Source organism: Pleurodeles waltl, chromosome 2_2 (assembly GCF_031143425.1).
Source record: "Pleurodeles waltl isolate 20211129_DDA chromosome 2_2, aPleWal1.hap1.20221129, whole genome shotgun sequence".
Classification (NCBI taxonomy): domain Eukaryota; kingdom Metazoa; phylum Chordata; class Amphibia; order Caudata; family Salamandridae; genus Pleurodeles; species Pleurodeles waltl.
In genome coordinates this window covers 1112410577-1112431567 of record NC_090439.1, presented here as the reverse complement: position 1 = coordinate 1112431567, position 20991 = coordinate 1112410577, and the positions used below count along the sequence as shown (strand labels likewise).

At 41.4% G+C, this 20991-nt stretch overlaps 1 protein-coding gene across 1 annotated transcript in view; it reads left to right on the top strand.

The window, feature by feature from the left end:
* LOC138282894 (ranBP-type and C3HC4-type zinc finger-containing protein 1-like) overlaps positions 1-20991 on the top strand; it is a 383289-nt gene that overhangs the window by 69943 nt on the left and 292355 nt on the right. Inside the window, exons 2-3 of the mRNA XM_069220902.1 lie at positions 1331-1505; positions 6276-6467. Coding sequence (XP_069077003.1) covers positions 1331-1505; positions 6276-6467 — 367 coding nt within the window. The remainder of the gene's footprint in view (positions 1-1330; positions 1506-6275; positions 6468-20991) is intronic.

Below are 20991 nucleotides of genomic sequence, written 5' to 3'. Positions count from 1 at the left end.
ATTATTAGTGAATATATAAAACGTCTTCATTTTCCCAGAAACAAATTAAACGCTGTTTGAAGATTTATTCATTTATGCAATTTCATCTATGGTTAATTACAACATTAATAGTATTTAATATCACTGAAATATTTGTTTGCAAATGATTCCTCCATGAACATTGTATGTTTTACAGTTTAGATTACCCAGTTCTATGGGGAATATTGGGTTACCCTGTTTATTTGTACCAAGATCTGCAGTAGAACATATAAAAAGTTCTGAGTGAGAAATTAGGAGGAATTTAAGAAAACCAAAAGTATTCAGAGAGGTGGATAATATTTAATCTTACTCTCTGCAACATCGTTTATTAGAAATTGAGAGGAGTTAACCTCCTCAATTCGGATAAGAAAAATTACTCATTTTAGTAATTAATCAGTGTGGGATTTCGAATAGCCATAAGTTAGAAGTGTACATCGAGACAATGTCTCCCATGTCTTTCTATGTGGCCTAGTTCTTTGAAAGTATAAACATGTATTTTAGTTGAGAGGGGAGGGGTTTATGTTTGAGATAAAAGACCTGTTTAAAATCCTTGCAGATATAAAAATTCATACGATCAAGTCTGCATAATTCTGCCCAAGAGTGGCTCTGGAAAAGGGCCACTAAAACCCTTCTTTGACGTGACCAGATTTCACCTTATAATCAGAATACGTCATTTTAAATAAAACTACCCTCATTTTCAAATGTGCTGAGTTCTATATTACTTTTTAGTTTGAATTAGTCATGAACCATCAGGTGACCCAACAGTTCTCTTTCATCCTACTGAGACCTTGAGCCGCATGGAGCCATGAGACAAGATATGTTGTAGATATGTTGTAGGTGAGTCTAGGACTAACAAAGTTCTTCACAGAAAGCGTTGTAATGCTTAGAAATTAGTGCATATTTCAAGGTATATATATCAAGGTATCAAAGCAAAGGTGAATGTAGAAATAAATGGTCGGTGCAATAGTGCAGCTGGCCTGAAAGTGGGCAGAGCTAGTGCACTAGGTGAGTCTCCCTCTGCTCTTATGAACCTGAATACGAGTTTAGATGCTTTTTGTATCGCCAATGCTAAATCACAATAGCATGGGGTACATTCTTTACAGTGTGCAATAAAAAACACCTATCACGAGTTTCTGGGGATTTAAGCACCGTTTACACACGGGTCGGAATTTACTGGCTCACTCGTAATCCGGCTCTGTGTTTTATTTTCCTGTGGTCTATTTGCCTGTTTCTTATATATTATTTCATCTTTTCTGGCTATTATGCACTACTTTCTCAAACTTTTAAACTTTGTATTGTGTTTTTCATGCAGGTTGTTGCGGAGTTTAATCTCAAGGACGTGTCCTACCAAGTAGTGAACCCCAAGTGCCACAAACTGACTGTTGTTGGTCAAACTGGTGATCCCATGATTTTTAACTTTGAAGATGCACGAGAGGCACAGAAATGGTGGACTGTTGTCAGCAGCTCTATACGAGAGGTACAGAAAGGTGAGACTTCAATCTACAGCATCCATTGATACCCTTGTTTTACTCTTCCATGTCTCCTACCCAGTAGATATAATTGTACTTAGGCATGTGTCTCTAGTTTTTTTGTTATTCTTGTCTCCATACCTCTCCTGTAATTGTTTTTGTTTATAAATCTTTCAAATATGAAATTGCTCTAAAACCTCCTGCCGCCTTATAGATTTGTGCCTAATTATGGAATTGCTATAAAGTATGTCTTATCCTCTGTGATTTGAAAATGTATCTTTACACTCCTTTCTTTCATTTGCTGAGCACTTGAGAAGCTCATCAGCTTAATGGACATTTGCAGTTAGTTGGGCTTCTACACTACTGTCTTGTATTTCTGCACTCCATTCATTCGCATCAAACACTCTCTGCTTCTTCTGGTAAATATTTAAAATTCATCCACTCATTTTTCACTAGGACAGAACCTTATCTAGACACCATGAAAAACAAATTTAGTTCTGTAAATTAGACCTGTCAACACGTTGATTCCTTTAAGTAATGCCTACTTTCCTTTTTTCCGCATCCTCTAAATGAAGTAGAGTAACCCCACTTATGAAGTCAATGTAGGTCACCGGAGATATCGAAAACTGTAACCTGTGGTCTGTAGAACAAGGCTATTTTTGACCACTTGTGTGCTAACCCATCCTTTTGTTCTACATATATTCACCTTTTTGGTGGTACAGAAACTATGCACTGAAGTGCTTGGAGGGATGCGTTCAGAGTCTAGTGCTAGCAAACAGGTGTCCTTGGCATTTTTGGACATCTACCACATCTACCCCTAGCGCTCAAAACATCCTGCTGAGTGCAGAGACAGTGGTTGGCTGCAGACTGGTAGCCTCTTCTTCGTAAAGGTTGTAGTCCTCTTGGCCATGCCATTGTCTGATCGAAACACATTTAGTAATATGGCCCTTCTTAAAAACGTTGGTGTCAAAAACAACACCTCTGTCTTCCAATAGAAGAGAATTGGTTAGCTGGGACCAATAACTTTCAGTGAGAGAGTCAAACAATAGTAATGATTGTAACTTTGCTGTCACCAGAGCCAAGAGTTGAATTTTGAATTGGCCCTTAGTTTACTTTTCCGACTCTTTGGAAGTGTTCTGCTACAGTTATTTATGGGAGATTATTGAAGGTTGAATTGAAATGAGGTAGACCTTCAGGACTATCTTGAAATCTTTAACAGGTTGCCATCACTTTGCAGGTGTGAAGGGAATCCTGTAGCATGTTTCAAGTCTTGCCACTGAGTGCTTCTTCCCACCACCTGAGAATTTTATTAAATCTAGGCACCTTCAGTGTGTGACTTTACCAATTGGTGGGAGTTTTTTTTTTTTTTTTTTTTAATATATATACTGCAGTGTCCCAGAAAATAACGGGCAAACAGCAGTGAGCATTGTGATTTAGAATGTGCAAAGATCTGCTGCAGTCTGTTTAGGCCAGAGTTGTTTGGTACATTTAATTTTATTTACTATAAAAAATTTCAGTGGCATTCTCATTTTCCTGTTTTTTTTTCTTCTACTTCACATAGCTTTATTCGATTACTTTCAACCATAAAAGCAAAAACAACATTCAAATACAAAAATTTTTGATAAAAGGGAAAAAATAAAATAAAATAACAGATGTTCAGCCTTAAAACACATAAAATTACTTTCCTTCAAAAAGCACTATAACCCCTAATACCTATCATTCGAATTAGACATGGGGTTTTATTTCAGTCTTAAGTGCATGGTTAGAAATTAATAGCTAAAACATTTAAAAAAATGTATTCCTCATCATCATTTTTTTCCAGGAGACGGATACGTATATGCCAAGCAGCTGCAATGTACTTGCTAACCGCACAAGATAGGGGGGAGGAAGTATCCCTCATCATGATCCTTAAGGCAGCCATACAATGTCTCATCCCCATATTTCTGCACACGGGTCGTAACCACTTCCATCGCGCAATCATATATGCGGGGCATATAAACATAAAATGTAAAATAGATTCTGAAGTATGATTACAACTAGGACAAAGATCAGATCTTGGAGTCAAGCTCCGAGTACTACCGTAAGATTTGAGAGGCAGGCAACCATATCTAAACTGAATATACAGACTCTTACTTAGTGGGTCAAGAATTGTATCCATAAATGGTTCAAGATAAGGATACCATTTAAAGTAAAAAAAAAATAAAAATTGTAAAGTCAATCTGCCATGTGTTGAGCACAGCAGATAGTTTTCCCTGACATACGTCCAGTAAACAGTTTTCAAATGGTTCTTCTGATCCTTCCTTATACTGTCAGGATGGCTCCAAAACCCGCCGAGACCCAGTCTATGGAACCATTTTGAAATGTGATTAAACCAAGGAATGGTAAGTACATTAGGTCTGTGTAGGATGTCTTGAATAGACTCCTTATATGTGGATAGCTCAGGGGTGGTCCATACGCGGACCCAGAAAAGCAATGGTCGTAGGGCAATTACATCTGAGATGCATGAAAGACCAAGGTCCCAGAACATTGGCAGCAGTGGAGTATTACGAGGACAAGCCAAAATTGACCTTACAAAGTTGTTTCCCCCCACTGCGAGCTTGCCAGTGTTCGAGGACCCCCAGATTTCTGCCCCATAGACCGCAGCACTCTGTGCCTTTGCTCAATAGATTTTAATGGTTGGAGTAACCACTCTCTCAGAGGTAGACTTGTGGAAACGTAGAATAGCCCCAGATCTATGGGCCAGAAGAGCTAAACTTTTATCGATTTGGGCCCCCCAGTGCAGATTATTGCTAATTCTCACCCCCAGATAGTCTATGGAGCATACCTTGCCTAGGGGGGTACCATTATAGAAAATGGAATATCTCTTGGTAGGGCCACATCCCAGGGTCATAAGTTTAGTTTTGCTATGATTAAGCTCAAGTCCAAAATCACCACAAAACGAACTAAACTTATCCACAAGTACCTGAAGGCCCATAGGAGTTCTAGAGATCAGGAGGGAATCGTCGGCAAATAGCAAAATCGGAATTTTAATCTACGATAAAAGTTTGTGAGTGTCCAGGACTTACAGAATTAGAGGACAAAACCGAAAACCTATTTGAACAAGGAATGGTAATAAGAGGCGGAGACATGCACCTCAGGGAAGGTGCACCTTCCACAGGAGAACATCCGTTTGTTTCCACCAATAATGGTGAGATCTCCAGAAGTGAGGGAATTGCAACCTGGGAATGAGGAGGAGGGTGCAAATCCGCCTTAACCTCTAGTCTGTGCATCTGTGATTTTTTCTTAAAGAGTTCAGGAATCTTTTTAGGAGGAATAGTATCCGGAATAGAAGGGCCAATAACGAAAGAACTCCTCAATATTGCCTCAACCTCTTCAAACAGTGAATCAATTGTTTTGAATTGCTGTAGTTTTGTAGTAGAACATCCCTCCACTTTCTCAGCAGGACGTTTTTTGGGTTTTTTAACCCGAGTGGGATACTGATACATCATCAGCCTTCCGCTTCCCCATATCGTATTTCCAATAACCAAGCAGGAAGAGGGAAATAATGAGAACAATAAATGATCACAGTAGAGCTAAGACCATCGATAAGACTCCTTACCTAGATGATTCCAAGCACGTCTGGAAAAGATAGCCAACCCTGTTTCCTGCTGTCAGGTGCAAATGGTATCAGAGGGGAAAGAAGCCCCTGAGAGCAAGGGTAAATGGAGTCTTGCTCGGCTGACCCCTTGATGCTGGGTGTTGCTCGTAGTCATATAGAACTGATGAAACTAAACAAACAATGTTCCTAAATCCTCTAAACCAACACCAATAACCAAACAGATTAATCTTTAGGGGGGTGGCCCAGCCCAGTCTCCTCCTGGCGATGACAGGTGCAAAAAACGGGCCCGCGCGCGCCCCGCGCTGAAATGCGGCGCTATGTAGCGTCCGTAAAGAGGGAGCCTCCCCTGTCAGGTGTCTGCTGCTGGAGGGATCCTGGGACTGGTAGTCCCACCAGGATCCTTACGGCCAAAGTACGGGCAGCGGAGATGTGCCACGCAGAAATGCGGCGCGCTATGTAGCGCCCGTAAATAGGGAGCCTCCCCCTGTCAGGTGTCTGCTGCTGGAGGGATCCTGGGACTGGAAGTCCCACCAGGATCCTTACGCCCAAGGTACGGGCAGCGGAGATGTGCCGCGCTGAAATGCGGCGCGCTATGTAGCTCCCGTAAATAGGGAGCCTCCCCCTGTCAGGTGTCTGCTGCTGGAGGGATCCTGGGACTGGAAGTCCCACCAGGATCCTTACGGCCAAGGTACGGGCAGCAGCATTTTCCTGTTATTATTGAGGAGAACAGTCAGCCTTGGAGCTATGCACTATAAGCCAGAAAATGGATTTTCAGCAGTGAGCTTGCATTTGGGGCCAGTTTTGTATAATCACGTCGATGCTATCTGTCGTAAATTTTGTAAATGATGCAGTGACAAACGTAATAAGTGCAGATTCTTGATTCTGTGGACATACTGAAGATACAACAGAATGAGGGTTTCTGGACTATTCATAAAGGCTGCAAATGCATAGTAATTAATAGGTAAAACATGGCAAACCCTGTTTGGATGGTCCAGCTAGTTTACAGTCTGTTATATAAAAAAAAGTGTCCAAAACTCACTGATATCTACTGATGGTTACAAATCAGTTCAGCCGGTGTTTTGTATCATATTTCTGTTGGGCCATATTTTAGTCAGTATTTGTATTTCTTTTGCTAGGTCATCAAATGGACACAATAAACCTAATTAACATGCACCATAAATCTTTTTCAGCTGCTGCTTGCACTGATTTAAATTTGCACAATCACGCCTTGCCTCAACCTCTTCTTCCAGTCGTTGGAAACCCTTTCAGGACTGCACCTGCTGAGCTCAATGCATCAGTGACTGTCAGCACTGGGAACCCATTCAGAACAGATCACTTCAATGAAGACATTTCCACAACCTCGTTGAACAATTCAAAGAAAGGTAACCATATCTTTTTGTATAAATATTCAAATATTATTGGTAGCGTTCGTAATGATTGTGTTAAAGTCTTCTAGTATTCTATCGTCAACAGTGGTTGTTGTTAAATATTGCCTCCAAAGATTGTATCACACAAATAATTGACATTTCATTTTCCAGTCCTTCTGTTTTTTTGATCTGAGTTTATTTTTACTAGTGCACATTTGTGCAACAGGCACTGTAGCCCCTCCCACATCTAACTTTCAATTGGATTCTCTAAAACAAGATTTCCTTAGAGCATCTCTACAAGTTTGCGCTGTTCTTGATGATGTGAATGCTTTTTTCAGCATTTAGCTGTAAATCGTGGATGCGTTGTTGGAGTATACGGATTTGTCTCTGTCTTCAGCCAAGTTAGCTTGCAGTATCGGGGAATGGAAAATGCTTTTCAAGCAGTGTGCTCTGGGTGGACATAAGAGTATGAGGGAAGAAGACTTTCCTCAGAACTGGTTTACCGCCTTTTCTGTCATTCTGTGAAGGCCTCTGAAATCAGCAGAAGTTTATTCTTCTAGAATACAGAGGCAAATGCGAATGTTCTGTATTGACTAGGAACAATATTTTCTGACAGTCTCTAGAAAGGGATCACAACCACCCAAGATATGATAATGAAGTTGCCCTCCAGACCTACTTAGCAGCCTTACAAGTCCTCCTCCCCAATGAGATGATTCCATTGTATAGTGGCATAAAAATGACAAAGCATAAAATGCATTAGTGGTTCAGTCTATGAAGACTTATGTGGACATGGATTAGTATAATTAAATTTAGCCTATCCTGTGTAGAATGATAAGTAATTGTGAATAGACTCCTAATGAAATTTAGACAGCATCCAACAGTTGTAAGTGCTTAATACAAATGATAAATATGACTCCATGCTTCACCTAGTTATTCATAAATTAGATGTTATAGAGGATTTAATTGCTTTCAGTTGTCCTCTACCCATACTACTAAAATAAGAGAAAGGTTTATTGGCCCAAGTGGTCTCCCTTTTTTCAGCTGGCCATGGTTAGATAATAACCTCTGGTCACCGAGGCCATTATTGAGCTTTTAAATATATTTAAACCAGAGTATTTTCAAAATGACATCTAACTTCAATCAGTCAAAGATGACTGATGATTTAACTGTGAGGCCGGATTTGTCCAGCCTGATGTTCTTAAATAGAGTGATTTAAATCCGCTATTCGAAATATCTTAGACCTAGCTGTTCATGTGAAACCTGGCATGCTTCGGAGTGACACCTAGAAGTTTCCTACGGCAGGCATTTTTCTCCACCTGCAAGTTAGTCACATCAGCATAACCCCCAAATGCCCAGACCATGGAAACTCACTTACCGTAGTAAATGTCTGTTATATGCTTCAGTGGTTTGTTGCTTGGTTTCTTTACAAAGTAGAAAACTGCCCTGGGACTGGGGGGGGGGGGCGAAAAACACACACAACCTTCTAGGCCCAATTGCCTAGATTGACAATAACATACCCTGTTAAAAAAATAAAATTAGATACTTTCTCAGTTCTGCAGTTAAAATGCCTGTTACATGGAGATTGCAAATTATTTGTGGTGCAAATCAGAGAGGCAAGTTACAGTGCAGCCACAACATCATGCGTAACAGGATAACTCAATCTCCTTGTTGGAAGCAAAGCATTAATTATAGGGCCTGTAACCTGAATAACACCCTTATCACTAAGTAAATAAAGATAAGGTTCAGATGTCTGTCCATCTGTTGAATGCTGACATGGTTCATTATTTTTTTTTAAATTGGAATTATATATATTTTTTTTTACTGTTATTTCAACAGGAAAATTGTATTGGTGACCTGGCTTGTGCGAAGTACATGCAACAATCGAACTAGACAGAATCCTTGGTCCCTGTTTGGAGTGAGCTCCCATAGAAAGTGAAGGGGTCTGATGTCTTGTCACTATCCACAACAATGTGGATGTAGGAACATCCCTGTAAGTAAGATGTATATAATCGACAATGAGATTGCAAGCAACATTGAGGAATTGCTCCGTGTTTGCAATCTCATTGTTCGTAGCGCAGGCCAGAAAAGTTTATAATAAGGTCCAATATTTTTGATTCTCACCAGAAACAGAACAGTCAACTGAGGGAGGAGCAAATGCCTTTTTTTTACCTCCACTACAGGTGCAGATAGCCAAAATGATGGAAATGAAAAGGTTGGGGGACAAGTGGGGGGGAAGGGGGGGTGGGGGGGGGAGGAGAGTATCAGCCTTTACCAGTCTCAACCCACTGCTGACTGGCCTGCAACATGCAGCCGGAGTGGAGAGCCCTTATTTTAGAACCTGCATCAGTAGTAGGTCTTCGTTCCTCTTTCCATTGAACTCGGAGAACTATGGGCAATGCAGTCCAGTGCCCCCAAACAAACAACAATCAGGGTGTCCCCTTGAGCATTTCATTTACTAGCAACTGGGCTGTGAATTTATGACAATTCTAAAATTGTATTACTTTGGGTTGTGAATACAATATTAGGAATAGCATTCATCATGATCAGTATTTCATTATGTAGTCTGTAAGTGATTGTATTTTATTACAGCATTTGTATTGTCCTTTTCTGATGTTGAGGAGAATCCAAAGTGCTTTCAGGTTGGTCTTTTATATAGCAACTGTATTTTTATGCATGGTTGGAAGAGTGCTGATTGAGATGTAGTATGTGAGTAGTGTGTTTGTGTTTGCTCCAAATATTTTGTGGTAAGTTTGTAACAACTTTATTATTCAGTGATGGTTGGGAACAGTTCATCTCCCTAGGCTATGATGCAGTGGAATCATATTTTTGTCATGATTCACAGGTATGCCTATCCATTTTTGAGTACTTTCATGAAGTATTCAGTGGTCAGCAGTCAGAAGACATTGGCAGAGTCCTGAGATGAACTGCGTGTAGATAGTAATTGTGACACGTTAGCCTAAAGAAATTCATGAACTTCGAGAGTGGGGACAGGTTATGCATTCAGGGGAAAAGGGATAATCATTTTTATTTGACTGATACCTAGCCTAGCGGTGAATGGTATTGAGGAGATATGAGGCAGCAGGACTATTTGCTCAGTACATGAAATACCACTTGATCAGTTATGGGTGGTACCCAGGAATCCTGTGTTGCTTATTCAGAGGACCACATTGACTGCTTTGGAATCAATGATTTTCAGATGAAATAGCAATTGGAGCGGGCACCGCGCTTCTTCTAGATGGCAAACCCACCTTTCTGTCTGAGGAGGAGGTTACTTTTTTCTAGGAAGTCATAGAGCTGAGAAAAAAATAAACTGGCCTCTCAATAAGTAAAGCCCATAATTGTGCCAATGTTTTTCAGTCCCCTAAGTTAACATTCTGTTCGATTACAAATCTGCAGCCATGAATTCCTCCATCTGTTCTAATTTTGAAAATACACAGTGGTGCAAATACTTTTGAAGATGTAAGGGCCCTCCTCATTCCATTGTATGGGACACAGTACTTCTTTTCAGTATTATTTTGGGTTGCAGAAGTTTCCAGGGTGATGAGCCATCACTTCAGACCCATGTGTCCTCCAGTTTCTCAAACTGCGCTACACCATTCCATTTCTTACCCCAATGCACCTTCTATCAGGGCAGCTGATGGAGGAACACGTCCATTTTGCAGCAGGTAGTGCAGGTATTTTTGTCCAAAGGAGCCATAGAGAGCATTCCGGCCTCTAAAGTAGGAAATCTCTGTTACTTCTGCTAATTCCATAGGTCAAAGAAGAGCAAAGGTATTGGTTATTTTTTAGATCTCCTTTTAACATCTTCTTGCAGAAAGACAAATTCAAAATGCTCACTCTGTCTCTTGTCCTGTCTGTCCTAGACACTGGAGACTAGATGGAAGCATTGGGCCTGTGGTGGAAACCGACCTTCATGTCAGCTTGTTGGGAAGTGCAGGTGATCTGTTTGGAATTGACCCTCATACCATCCATTAAGGGGGACTTAGTGAAGGTTCTCATTTTCAACCCCACAGTCATGTGGTACTGCAACAAGCAGGCTGGAGTGGGGTCTTGGCTCGTATGCTTCTTGCCTCTGGAAGTGGCTAACTCGCAGGGCATTTCTCGGGTTTCGAACCACCTGGTGGGCATTCTAAACACCATAGATGTACTTAGTTGACAATACCTAGCAGGTCCCAAATGGCAGTTATGTGCAGAGGTGGCACAGGTGTTTTCTAGCAATTGGGACAATGCTGGCTTGATCTTTTCACCACCACAGAGGACTTGCATCTTCTTCACTTTAACACACACGAGTTCCCAAGAAGGCTCTCTTGGAGACTCATTCTGCCTAGAGCAGAGCTTGGGACTCCTGTATGCCTTTCTAACTCTGAAAAAGATGAAGACTGACCAGGCCCAAGCATCTAGTGGCTCTGGATAAGGGCAGGAGTGTGTGGTATCCAGAACTTCTGGGCATGAGCATCTGTCCTCCGATCAAGCTCCGATATATCAGCAGGATCTACAGTCATAGCAACAAGGCAGGGTCCAGCATCTGTGCCTTTGCAACCTGCCCCTCCACCATGTGTGGAGATGGATTGGTGGCAGACAGATTCCTCTGATCTTTCACCTGAGATTGTTGACGTTATTCGCAATGCAAGCGCCCATCTTTGAAATTAGTGTACACCGAGTGCTGGGACAATACCATGGCTTGTTGGGGCAACTGGCCGATTGGCCCTCTACAAGCTAAGCCGTCTGGGGTGTTGTGTATTTTGTTGTTGACCGCAAGGACGTGCGTTGGACACGTTAAAGCCTGTTTGTTGGCGGTTTCATTTTTATTATGGTTGCCTGATAAGCCCACTTTGCCTAAATAACCTGTTGTAATGAGATTTTCTAAAGGTTTGCAACATTTGTTTCTGCTGAAGCCCTTTGTGATACCACAATTAGACTTGAATGCGGCACTCACTTTTTTAATGTGCATCTCATTTGAACGAGTCTTACTGATCGCTGTTATTTCAGCTTGTCACATGAGTGACCTGAAGGCACTTTCGGTTAAGCCACCTTACACAACATTCTTTACAGACAGACTGGAAAGAGTACTCGAGTTGCTAAAAATATTAACACTCGTCCATCTTGGGAAGGCTGTTGCACTTCTGACTTTGTTTGCCCTGCCTCATCTCTGGAAAGAGGCAGAGAGACTCCATCATTTGTACTCCAAGAAGGCCCTAAGGTTCTGCACTGATAATACCGCGGACCATCTGGTGAACGTTCAACCTTTTGTGGGTTTCTCAGGAGCAAAGTACAAGGCAGTGCAGAAAAGAACTATCTGTAGGTGGATTCCACTCTGCATAAAAATCTGCATGTGCTAGCTAACAAGTAGCTACCTTTAGGATTAAGGGCTCATTTCCCTTGAGCAAAGGCTACTACTAATGTATTGGCATACGGAGTGCATGCCCTGGAAATATGTTGAGCTACTTCTTGGGCATCAGGGCACACATTTATGAAACGCTATTACCTTGACAGTCGGCTCTGGTGGGGTGGGCATTTTGCCTTTTCAGTCATGCAGGACATTTTGGTCTGAGCCAGTAAACAGACCCTCTTCTTGGGGAGGTACTGCTATGATATTTATTCACAAGGTTAGGAATCTGCAGAACAATGTTGGTTCAGAGTTGTGTGTGCATAACTATTGCTTTTGAGTTTGCGGATCCCGTCTGATGCCTGGAGGAATATTAATCAGAAAAGAAATCTGCACTTATGTATAGTATGCACCAGAAAGAGTGTTTCCAAATGTAAGTAATTTTTTCTTTTGGACCCCAATGTGTCACCTAGAAGGGCTGTGTCAACAAGGTCAAATTTGTAGATAAAACTACTCAGTCAAACATACTAAACGCTTCAGATAGTACAATCAGCATGTCCTTTTCAGGACATATGTGACAATGAATTCCTTTAACTCTCTTGCATCCTGCCAGTTGGAATGTGGTGTGCTGCTCAATTTGTTGAGATCAGTGCCATATTTTGCATTTGTTGCATAGATACCGTTTGATCTTTACATCAGTGAAGTGTTCCCAAGAGCATTTATTTAACATGTTGATATCAGCATTACATGTTGTTCCATGATTTTCTCATTGGATTACTTGTGGATGTTGTTTGATGCGGCCAGTCAGCTTAAAAGAGAGGACTTTTCTGATAACATATCATGTACTTTCTATGTTTGTGCTATGTAGTTACCAAAATCGGTGTCCTTTATCTCTTTATTTGGACACCAGTGGGATTTATTAAGCACCAGTGCCCACATTTGTTCAGGCTACATTAAAAACCATGTGCGTGTTTTCATACATTATAAAATTGTGCTAAATCTTGTTCCTGTCTAACAGGTAGTCCTCATAATTTCAATTGTTCCATTTGGTGGGTTATGCATCTTCCCTCATTGCAAGTTGCTATTAGCCTTTAGTGACCTTCACGACTATCATCTTCTGCCACAATGTTGAAATCACCATTATGAGAGTCAACAAAGCAATGAAAAGCCAAAATGTTAGTCTTGGTCAACAAGAACATAAAACTTCAAATGCACTCAGCATCAAGAAGAGAATAGGAAAGAAATTGGTGAATTAGGAACAAAATGAAATAGAAAGAAGAAAAATGGAGGAAAATAATAGAAAGAACTCACTGATTGGCTGAAAAAATAGAAAGTCAAAATGTAGAAAAGGTAATTTGCTTTCCTGTTTATTCTGCCCATTACCACCTATAACCTATATATAGTCATTCACCTTCATTTGAAACGTTCTCAAATGCAGGCTTTTCAACTCCTATATCTGCTGTCAGTAGTCCTCTGTCATCGTTCAGGATCCTGCCTCATCAACACATTTGTCAAATGGTTCACATCAAACTTCTCATCAACAATTCTAATCTAATCCTAGTCAGGGACCTTAACACCTGGGTAGACCCCATCAACATTTTCCAGTACATTGCCACAGTGGTTTTTCAACAGCTTCTATTTGTTTTTACCCACTCTAAAGATCAAACTGTAACAAATCTTTGTCTCCCAAAGCTTGTTGACAAGCTCTTATCCATTCCTATTAACCTGTCGGGTAGCCAAACCAGTGCCCTCCTTAAGGACACGTGTAACATTTCTATTATCCAAATGTTATATTCACTCACGCACACACTTGTCAGAGCCTGGAAAACAATGCCCTGAGCCTTACAGTCCTTCTGAAGACCCGGGGTCGCACTGCTGCTTTGCTAAATGTTTTACATCTTAACTTGCCCAGTCAACCATTGTACTTGGGTCTCTAAGCTAAGTGATGAATAATCTATTAAGCGAGGACAAAATGCTATTCAGTGTGGTGGGTCTTTTACATTCTCTGTTTCGTGGGAACCCGCAGACTAGTAGCAGTACTGCAAATGGTTTGAAATGCTGTTCATTCAGACCTTTGTGTATTGGTACTGCTCACATGCATGCTTTATTGGTGGCATGGGACTTCTTCTGTGTGTCAGTCTCCTCCTTTTGGCTGAACATTGTGGGTAGAACCCTTCTCTTGATATCCTTTTGGACTTTCTTGGTTAGCTGATTTTTTTCTCTCTCTTATCATCGAGCTCAGTTAGTTTATTCTGCCCCACCCCAGATTTAATCTGTGTCATATCACCTACGTTTACAGCAGCTCACCTCCATTTTCAACAAGGGAAAAAATTTGTTCTGAAGACACTCTGGTGGGAATAACAGAAAGGAGAAGTTGATAGAGGTAAGGGCACTAAGGTGCGTCGGCAGGGGAGAGGAAGGAAATGAGGAAAGGGAAAGGTGGTAGGCAGTGAATCCAGTGACAATTCTTGTCAAGTCCAGTAAGACATCAACAGGTTTACTTCTTCGTTATGAAAAGCATTTCAGCAACACAGTATCAGCGGTAGCGTTAAATAATATACATGTGTACAGGCATAATTACATTTGACAAGGTTTCATGTTGTTTTTTGTTATTGTGGTTAGGGCGGAGGTGTCTCAGGTGCCAATGTCGTCTGGTGACCTGGTGCCGCGCAGATGGGGGGGGTGAAGATCCGCAAGGATTGAGTCCCACTCAGTCGCAAGTTGATATCTGCACAGGCCCAGGGTATCCTCACGATGGAGAGCCATTCCCACCACCCACGCACAGACACCCAGCGATTGTGTCCATGCTTTCTAAATAGGGGGGGTCAGAGGAACGCCATCTGAGAGTTATAAGATGTTTGGCCAGTAATAGACCTACATCAACAAAACAAGATGTAGCTTTTAGCTTCTTGCCCCGTCAAAACAACCCTAAGATATAGGTCTCCTTTGTTTGTGGTATGGAGCAGCCTACTCAGCGGACCAAGTGGCTCAGGATTGTGGTCCAATAGTATTGTAGACGTGGACACGCCCATAGCAAGTGTATTAAGTCTGCTCCCACCTGGTGGCAGCATGGGCATGCGGTATCAGTACGATTATAGTATCTGTTAATCTTGTCAGGCGTGAGGTAGGCCCTCTGCATAACATAGTACTGTATTAGGCAAAATTGCGTATTGCGAGGTACGCATGTGGGTCCCTCTAGTATTGCCGACCATTCTTTATCATTGATGGGTCTCCCCTTGTCTACCTCTCAGTGGTCTCGGAGAGCTGTGAGTGGTCCAGCAGTGATGTCGTAAGAAGTCCGCTATCCAATGTTCCAGGTGTCTCCCCTCTCCAAATACATGAAAATACTGTAATGTAAGATGTATTGGGGGTTCGTGCATCAAGTCTCCCCATAGCTCCCTTAAGGGAACTATGTAACAAAAACGTTTGGAGGAGGAGGGGGGTAGACCAGTGTTATCCATCATGGCGTCGTATGTATAGAACATGCTGTCAGTGTAGAGATCACCTAAAGTATGGATTTCTACTGCATGCCAGGAATCTAGTTCTGCAGCTGAGGTAACGTGTGTGCCCCATGGTGTCCCTAGGAGTGTGATGGATGGTGCATAGGGGGTCAAATCTTTAGTGAGGTAATGGCATCTGCGATAGCAGTGGTACGCTAGGTTTAGTAACAGGAGCTCAGGACTGGGAGGTTTGGCGCATGGATGAAATAAATGGAACAGTTTTTGACATGAAAGTACATAAGGCTTGCAGGAATTGTTCTTTCTCATCATATGTTAGAAGATTCAAGAAGTAAATTCATGGTTGTGGCCCATAAAAGTGGTTCCAGGCATCCTTTGTGTCACAGAGGTTTTGAGGCATCCATGAAGAGGTCACCCTCACTTGTTCTGTGCAAGTAGTGTGGGTATCCCTTGTAATTTCAAAGCTCTAGGGTGTAAGACTGTTGTTCAACAAGGGTAGGTGACTTACTTCACCTGGAGATATACTACCCTTTTCTTCTGTCGCATCATCAGCCAGATCCATAGCTTAACTGCCACCCCCCCACTACTGCCTCAGAATCCTGCTTTTTTACTTTGCAGTGATAATTGAGAGGGAGTTGACCACCCACGCACCAAGCTGAGTGCCCTTTGCAGGGATAAGAGCAGGAAGCCTTGCTGCAAAGAAGCCCTCTGGGCACACTGTTTGGGTGTATCACTATCACCATGTGAAGTACTAGAAGCACAAAAAAGCAGAGGCACCAGCCCATACAGACCTCATCCTTCACACCACCCTAGTACAGGTTACCTCCTTTCTTGATGGTGGCTGTTTCCAGCTTACCACCATCCTTGGTAAGGCCAATTTTTGAGGGATGCGAGCTTACACCAGCCTTTTCTAGTCAACTGCAAGACGCTCACTCTGGCAGTCTCTCTCCTCCGGACTGGGTCACATTTGTCTGATAAGCAGTAGCTGTACCAGCCATTGCCAGTTTCTTTGGTGCTCAGCTTGGGTACCTTCAGGTATACTTTGATTGCAAAAGTGAAGTCTAAGAGTTTACTTTATTCCCTCACCCTCCTGTTCTGCTGCAACTCTTGCCCATGCATTTGCAGCTTCGTCTATCCCTGGGGCAGCTCCAAAGACCAGAGGACCAGTCCCAGTCCCCCTGACTATGTCAGCACCTCTAGTTTTCATCCAGCTGCTGTTCCTTGATCTACTCCCAACAGCTAGAGCTGGACATCCGAAATAAGTGATGCTCTTGTGAATTCATTTCCACTGCTTCCTTAGGGAGAGGTAGGAAAGCGACACAGTCCACTACCTAAAACCACAAAAGCTTCCTTCATAGAATAGGCTTTGGAATCATGCTTACTTGACTCTCTGTTCCTAAACTGTCAAAGAGAACATTTATGGTTTGATGATGACAACAACATCTACACCAAAGCCCACCCTGTTTATTAAGCCCTTGTCCTTCTACATTCTACGAAGATCTTAACAAAAGCTATTCTCCCAGGTGTCAAATACATGCTCTGGACAGTAAGGGTTGGGTTCTTAGAGACATCATATTCTTAATCACCAGTCTTTAATGGTGTTTTACATTTCCCTGAAAGGCAATTCATCTTCCTCTAAAATGCGCCTCCATCTCTAGGCTATGAGAAGAAAATGCACCTGCAACGCTTCCACTCCGTAAGGATTTGGCAACATGGCTGGCTTGTTTTGCATGTCTGCACGGTGCTCTTGCCAGTGGCCCACACCGTGCTTGACTGCTGGAACCATTATAGTGTCTTAGCTTTGGATCCCCACTTGACCATTCTGTCCTTTCAGAGGAACCATGCTCATCTGGTCATAGTTGTATGTTTGCAACTCCACTCTTTTCTTCTGAGTCCTTTCTCTCTGATTGCTTCAAGTTCCGTGGGAATCCAGGTAGTTTAGTCTGGGAGAATCAAGTCTGTGTTGTGTGAAGTCTAAGCCGATGGTGTGATGGATTGGTTGATGGAGGCTGGGTGTCTGGGGCTGGCAGCAAGGAAGAGCACTAGTTGCGGAGTGCACTCCAAACTCTGGGTAGTGGCTGGGAGGCTTGGCTTCTGAGTGTTTGATTTTCAGGGTGAGATGAGCTGGTATAGGTATGATCTAGCACAACCAGTGATTAAGGAAATATTGATGCATTTGTTAAATTAGTTGCTTTTATTTCCGAACCTCTAATAACCTTTTATCCTAAGTCGCTTTGGGAATACCTTTGAAAAAATAGAAAACTGAACATTTGTGCTAACAAGATGCACTTTTAAATACATCCCACTGACCATTATAGTAGATAAATATTTTCTTCCACAATGGGTGTTTAAAAACATAAATGTTTTTCACCATCTTTTCATGCTTGGTACACTTTTAAATCGGGTTCCTGCTCTCCAATGTGGTCAACAGCTAATCTTCTCTGCACAAGAAATTTCAGAATTTTGGCTGGTGCACAATCTACACTGTTGAGAATGGACTTTTGTGTAAAAAACAACCATACTGCCTTTAGTTACAAAAATAACTAAATACAGGAAAGTTATGAATCCAACAAAAATTAGTACTGTGTTAGGTATAATATTTGATATTTAGATTTGTGGCTAATCTGTATCATACATGTCTTAACATTTGCTATTTATTTTGAAGAATAACTAACGCTTGACAGAAATCACAGAATATGATGTAAGAAAGCTATTTTAAAACATCAATGTGTGCATTTTTCATCAAGACCTAGTCCAAAGACACATTAAAGATGAAACAGAATTTAATGTGTGCCACCACATCACAAATCACGCAATATGAATTGCACAAATCAGAAGCGAAAATATTGTACGAGCTACATTCTTTAAGGCTTTAAAGGATTCAATCCTGATGCAAGTGTTGCGATTGGAATTTAAACTGTCAAGTAGCTTCGCTAGTTGTGCTAGCTGCTGAGATTCTTTGAGTCTATCCCTACATCCACTCCATTGAGGGGTTACTGAGTTTCTGAACAAAGAACCTTTTTCTAGTTTTAGCAACACAGGCTGTTTGTTAAAAATTTTAATTACGCTTCACAACATTGTCTGAGGCATGCTTAAAGGGTTGGGTTCTTGGCCTGCTAAAACTGACCCTTAAAAGGGCAATCCCTCAAGTGAATTTTAAAATTGAAACTGCAAGAGGCTTTAATGAGACTGCTTTAGTTAACACAGTGCAGTGTTATTTAGAACTATTGTTCGAACAGATTAGAAGAGTGATATTTTCCCTAAGACCTGGTGGTCTCTTGCTAAGAATTTTAACTGGGGCTTGGGTTATCCTATCATTTGATTGACCACTATTTTCTCTCTGCGCAGAAGGTGTACAAGATCTCAACCATGTGGTGTTCAAGTCAACTGCTCTAATGTTACAGTTTAGCTTTTTTGTCTTCTGTTTTTGTTATTAATCACTGAAGATGTCTTAATGTTTGGGGTCTGCTTCCAAAGAGCACATCTTCTACTGTTTTTTAAAATTTTCGAAAACTTTTTGAATGTTTATTATTTTAATAAAGTAGGTGAATTATTTTTCTGTGATTTGTTGATCTCTCTGCGGTCTATATTAATACATTGAAATCAGGGGTGTGGAATTTTATAAAATATGTTTGTGTCCAAGGGACAAAATGCATCAGAAATCTGCTTGCCTGCTATAAAAATCACCTTATCCTAATTGATGCCATGCGGTGAGGTGACAAATTAAGGCACTTTGTTTTACAAAATGGTACTATTAGTAAATCTGTATTATATTTGCGATCCACTGCATAAGTTTCTGACTAATGATCAGAGAGATAACTCACAGATGTACCTTCTTCACAGGAGCACATTGTTCAATTTTTTAAAACATATTTCAATTTTGCTTTGTAAGTCATTGTAACAGGGGCTCAAATAGTTGGCCATTATAAAGAAGGAAACCATTTGGAAGATCGTCATTACTAGTGGTATCTCTACATATTTTAACAACAATGACCTGACGGTACCACGTAAATTACATATTGACAGTCCTAGTAAAACAAGAAGCATGGACCATTCAGTCTAGTGTGGCAATACTTCATTCGCCTCATCTTGTGTACTAAATTCATAATATCTGTTCCAATCTCCCCATATCTTAGGAAATGTGCGTGGACAGCCCCATCTCTTCTACATGACCCATTCTGCTGCCATGTATAAGTCCATCCCTTTTTCCCATTCCCGTATAGTCGGGGTCCCAGAAGCTCCCCAGAATTTGGCCAGATCTCTTTTGGCTATCACCAGGCCCAAATTATAGAATTATAATTTAGCTCAGGGAAGGCCTACCTCAGTGGAATAAGAGAATATACTTAGGGTTGTCAGGTAATGTTTTCCCTATAACTTTGTTCAGTTCTGTGATTTGTTTTTGTCAGGAAGAATGTATAACTGGGCAGTTCCAAAGTCTATGTGGAAAGTCTCCCCACCGTTCTCTACAGCGCAGGCAGTCCGGTGATTTTGTGCAGTCGTGCCTTTTCATAATAGATTCAATGAAGGACTTTAAGCGGCACGAGTCGCATCCTGAACTTAATCACTACTCCCTTAAGGAAAATTAATGCTGATTCCCAGTCAAAATCTTTGAATTCTCCTAGCTCATTCTTCCATTTATATCTAAGCTTTTTAAGAGTATCCAGCATATTATTATTGATGTTCTTATACTCAAAGGAAAACACGTTTTCTAGTATTTCCCCCATCAAGAGTCTACCTTTCAGGGGTGCTTATTCTGGGAGTTTTGCGGTTATGCCCTCAGCTTAAGTTTCAAGTATTTAAAATGTTGTGTTTTCTGGAGTTGATATTCATGTTGGAGGAATGAAAAGGGCTAAAGGGAGCCTCGTTCAAGTAAGTCAGAAACCTTTGAGATGCCAATACGGTCCCAGGCTACAAATCCCTTCAGCTTCCCTAACGCCTTAAGGCTCCTACCTACCCATAGTAGGGTTTTGTGGGTAATTTTCTTCACCCATCCCAAACATATGTTTGTTGTATTCCATGCATCTGTTGCCACTTGAGTTGCAGGAATAAAACATCTTGTCCCTTTTCCGCCATAAAGATAGTGATGCTAAGTATATTTTTGAAGCTGGGTCCTTTCTAGCGCATACGCATGGTGGTCCCCATCTGTATAGCCCTAGTTGTTAATGACAATTAAATGGGAGGCCCAATAATATGCCCTGATATCTGAAAGAGCTATGCCTCCGTTGTAAGAGTTTTGCTGTAATGCCTGGAGGGCTATACTTGGAAGAGCACCGTTCCACCTCAGCTTCCCGATTTAATCATCAATTTTGACAGTCATTGTCTTGGACTCAATAGTAAGCATTTTGCAGGGCATATAGAAATTTGGGGAGAGTGATCATTTTAAATATTGCTGTCCTGCACATTATCGATAAGGGCAGCGTGCTCCATTGATTTGTGTTGAAACTGAATTCTGTCAATATCCCCCTTACATTGTGCTCTATGCTCCTCTCATAATCTAATGTGGCGTAGATTTCCAACTAACAGAAGCCGCCCCCTCCCCACCCCCCATCCCAGTTTATTCTGAGCCTCCCAGGGAGATCTACTTGTTCAAGGTAGCTACCTGTTGGAATAAGACTGATTTGTTCCAATTGACAGTGTGTCGAGGATGGGTACCATATGTTTCAAAGACCTGAAACATTCTGGGAATCATTTCCTCAAATTGGGTGAGGTATAGGAGGATGCCATCTGCATAGAGTGAGATTTTTTTCCTCTATGA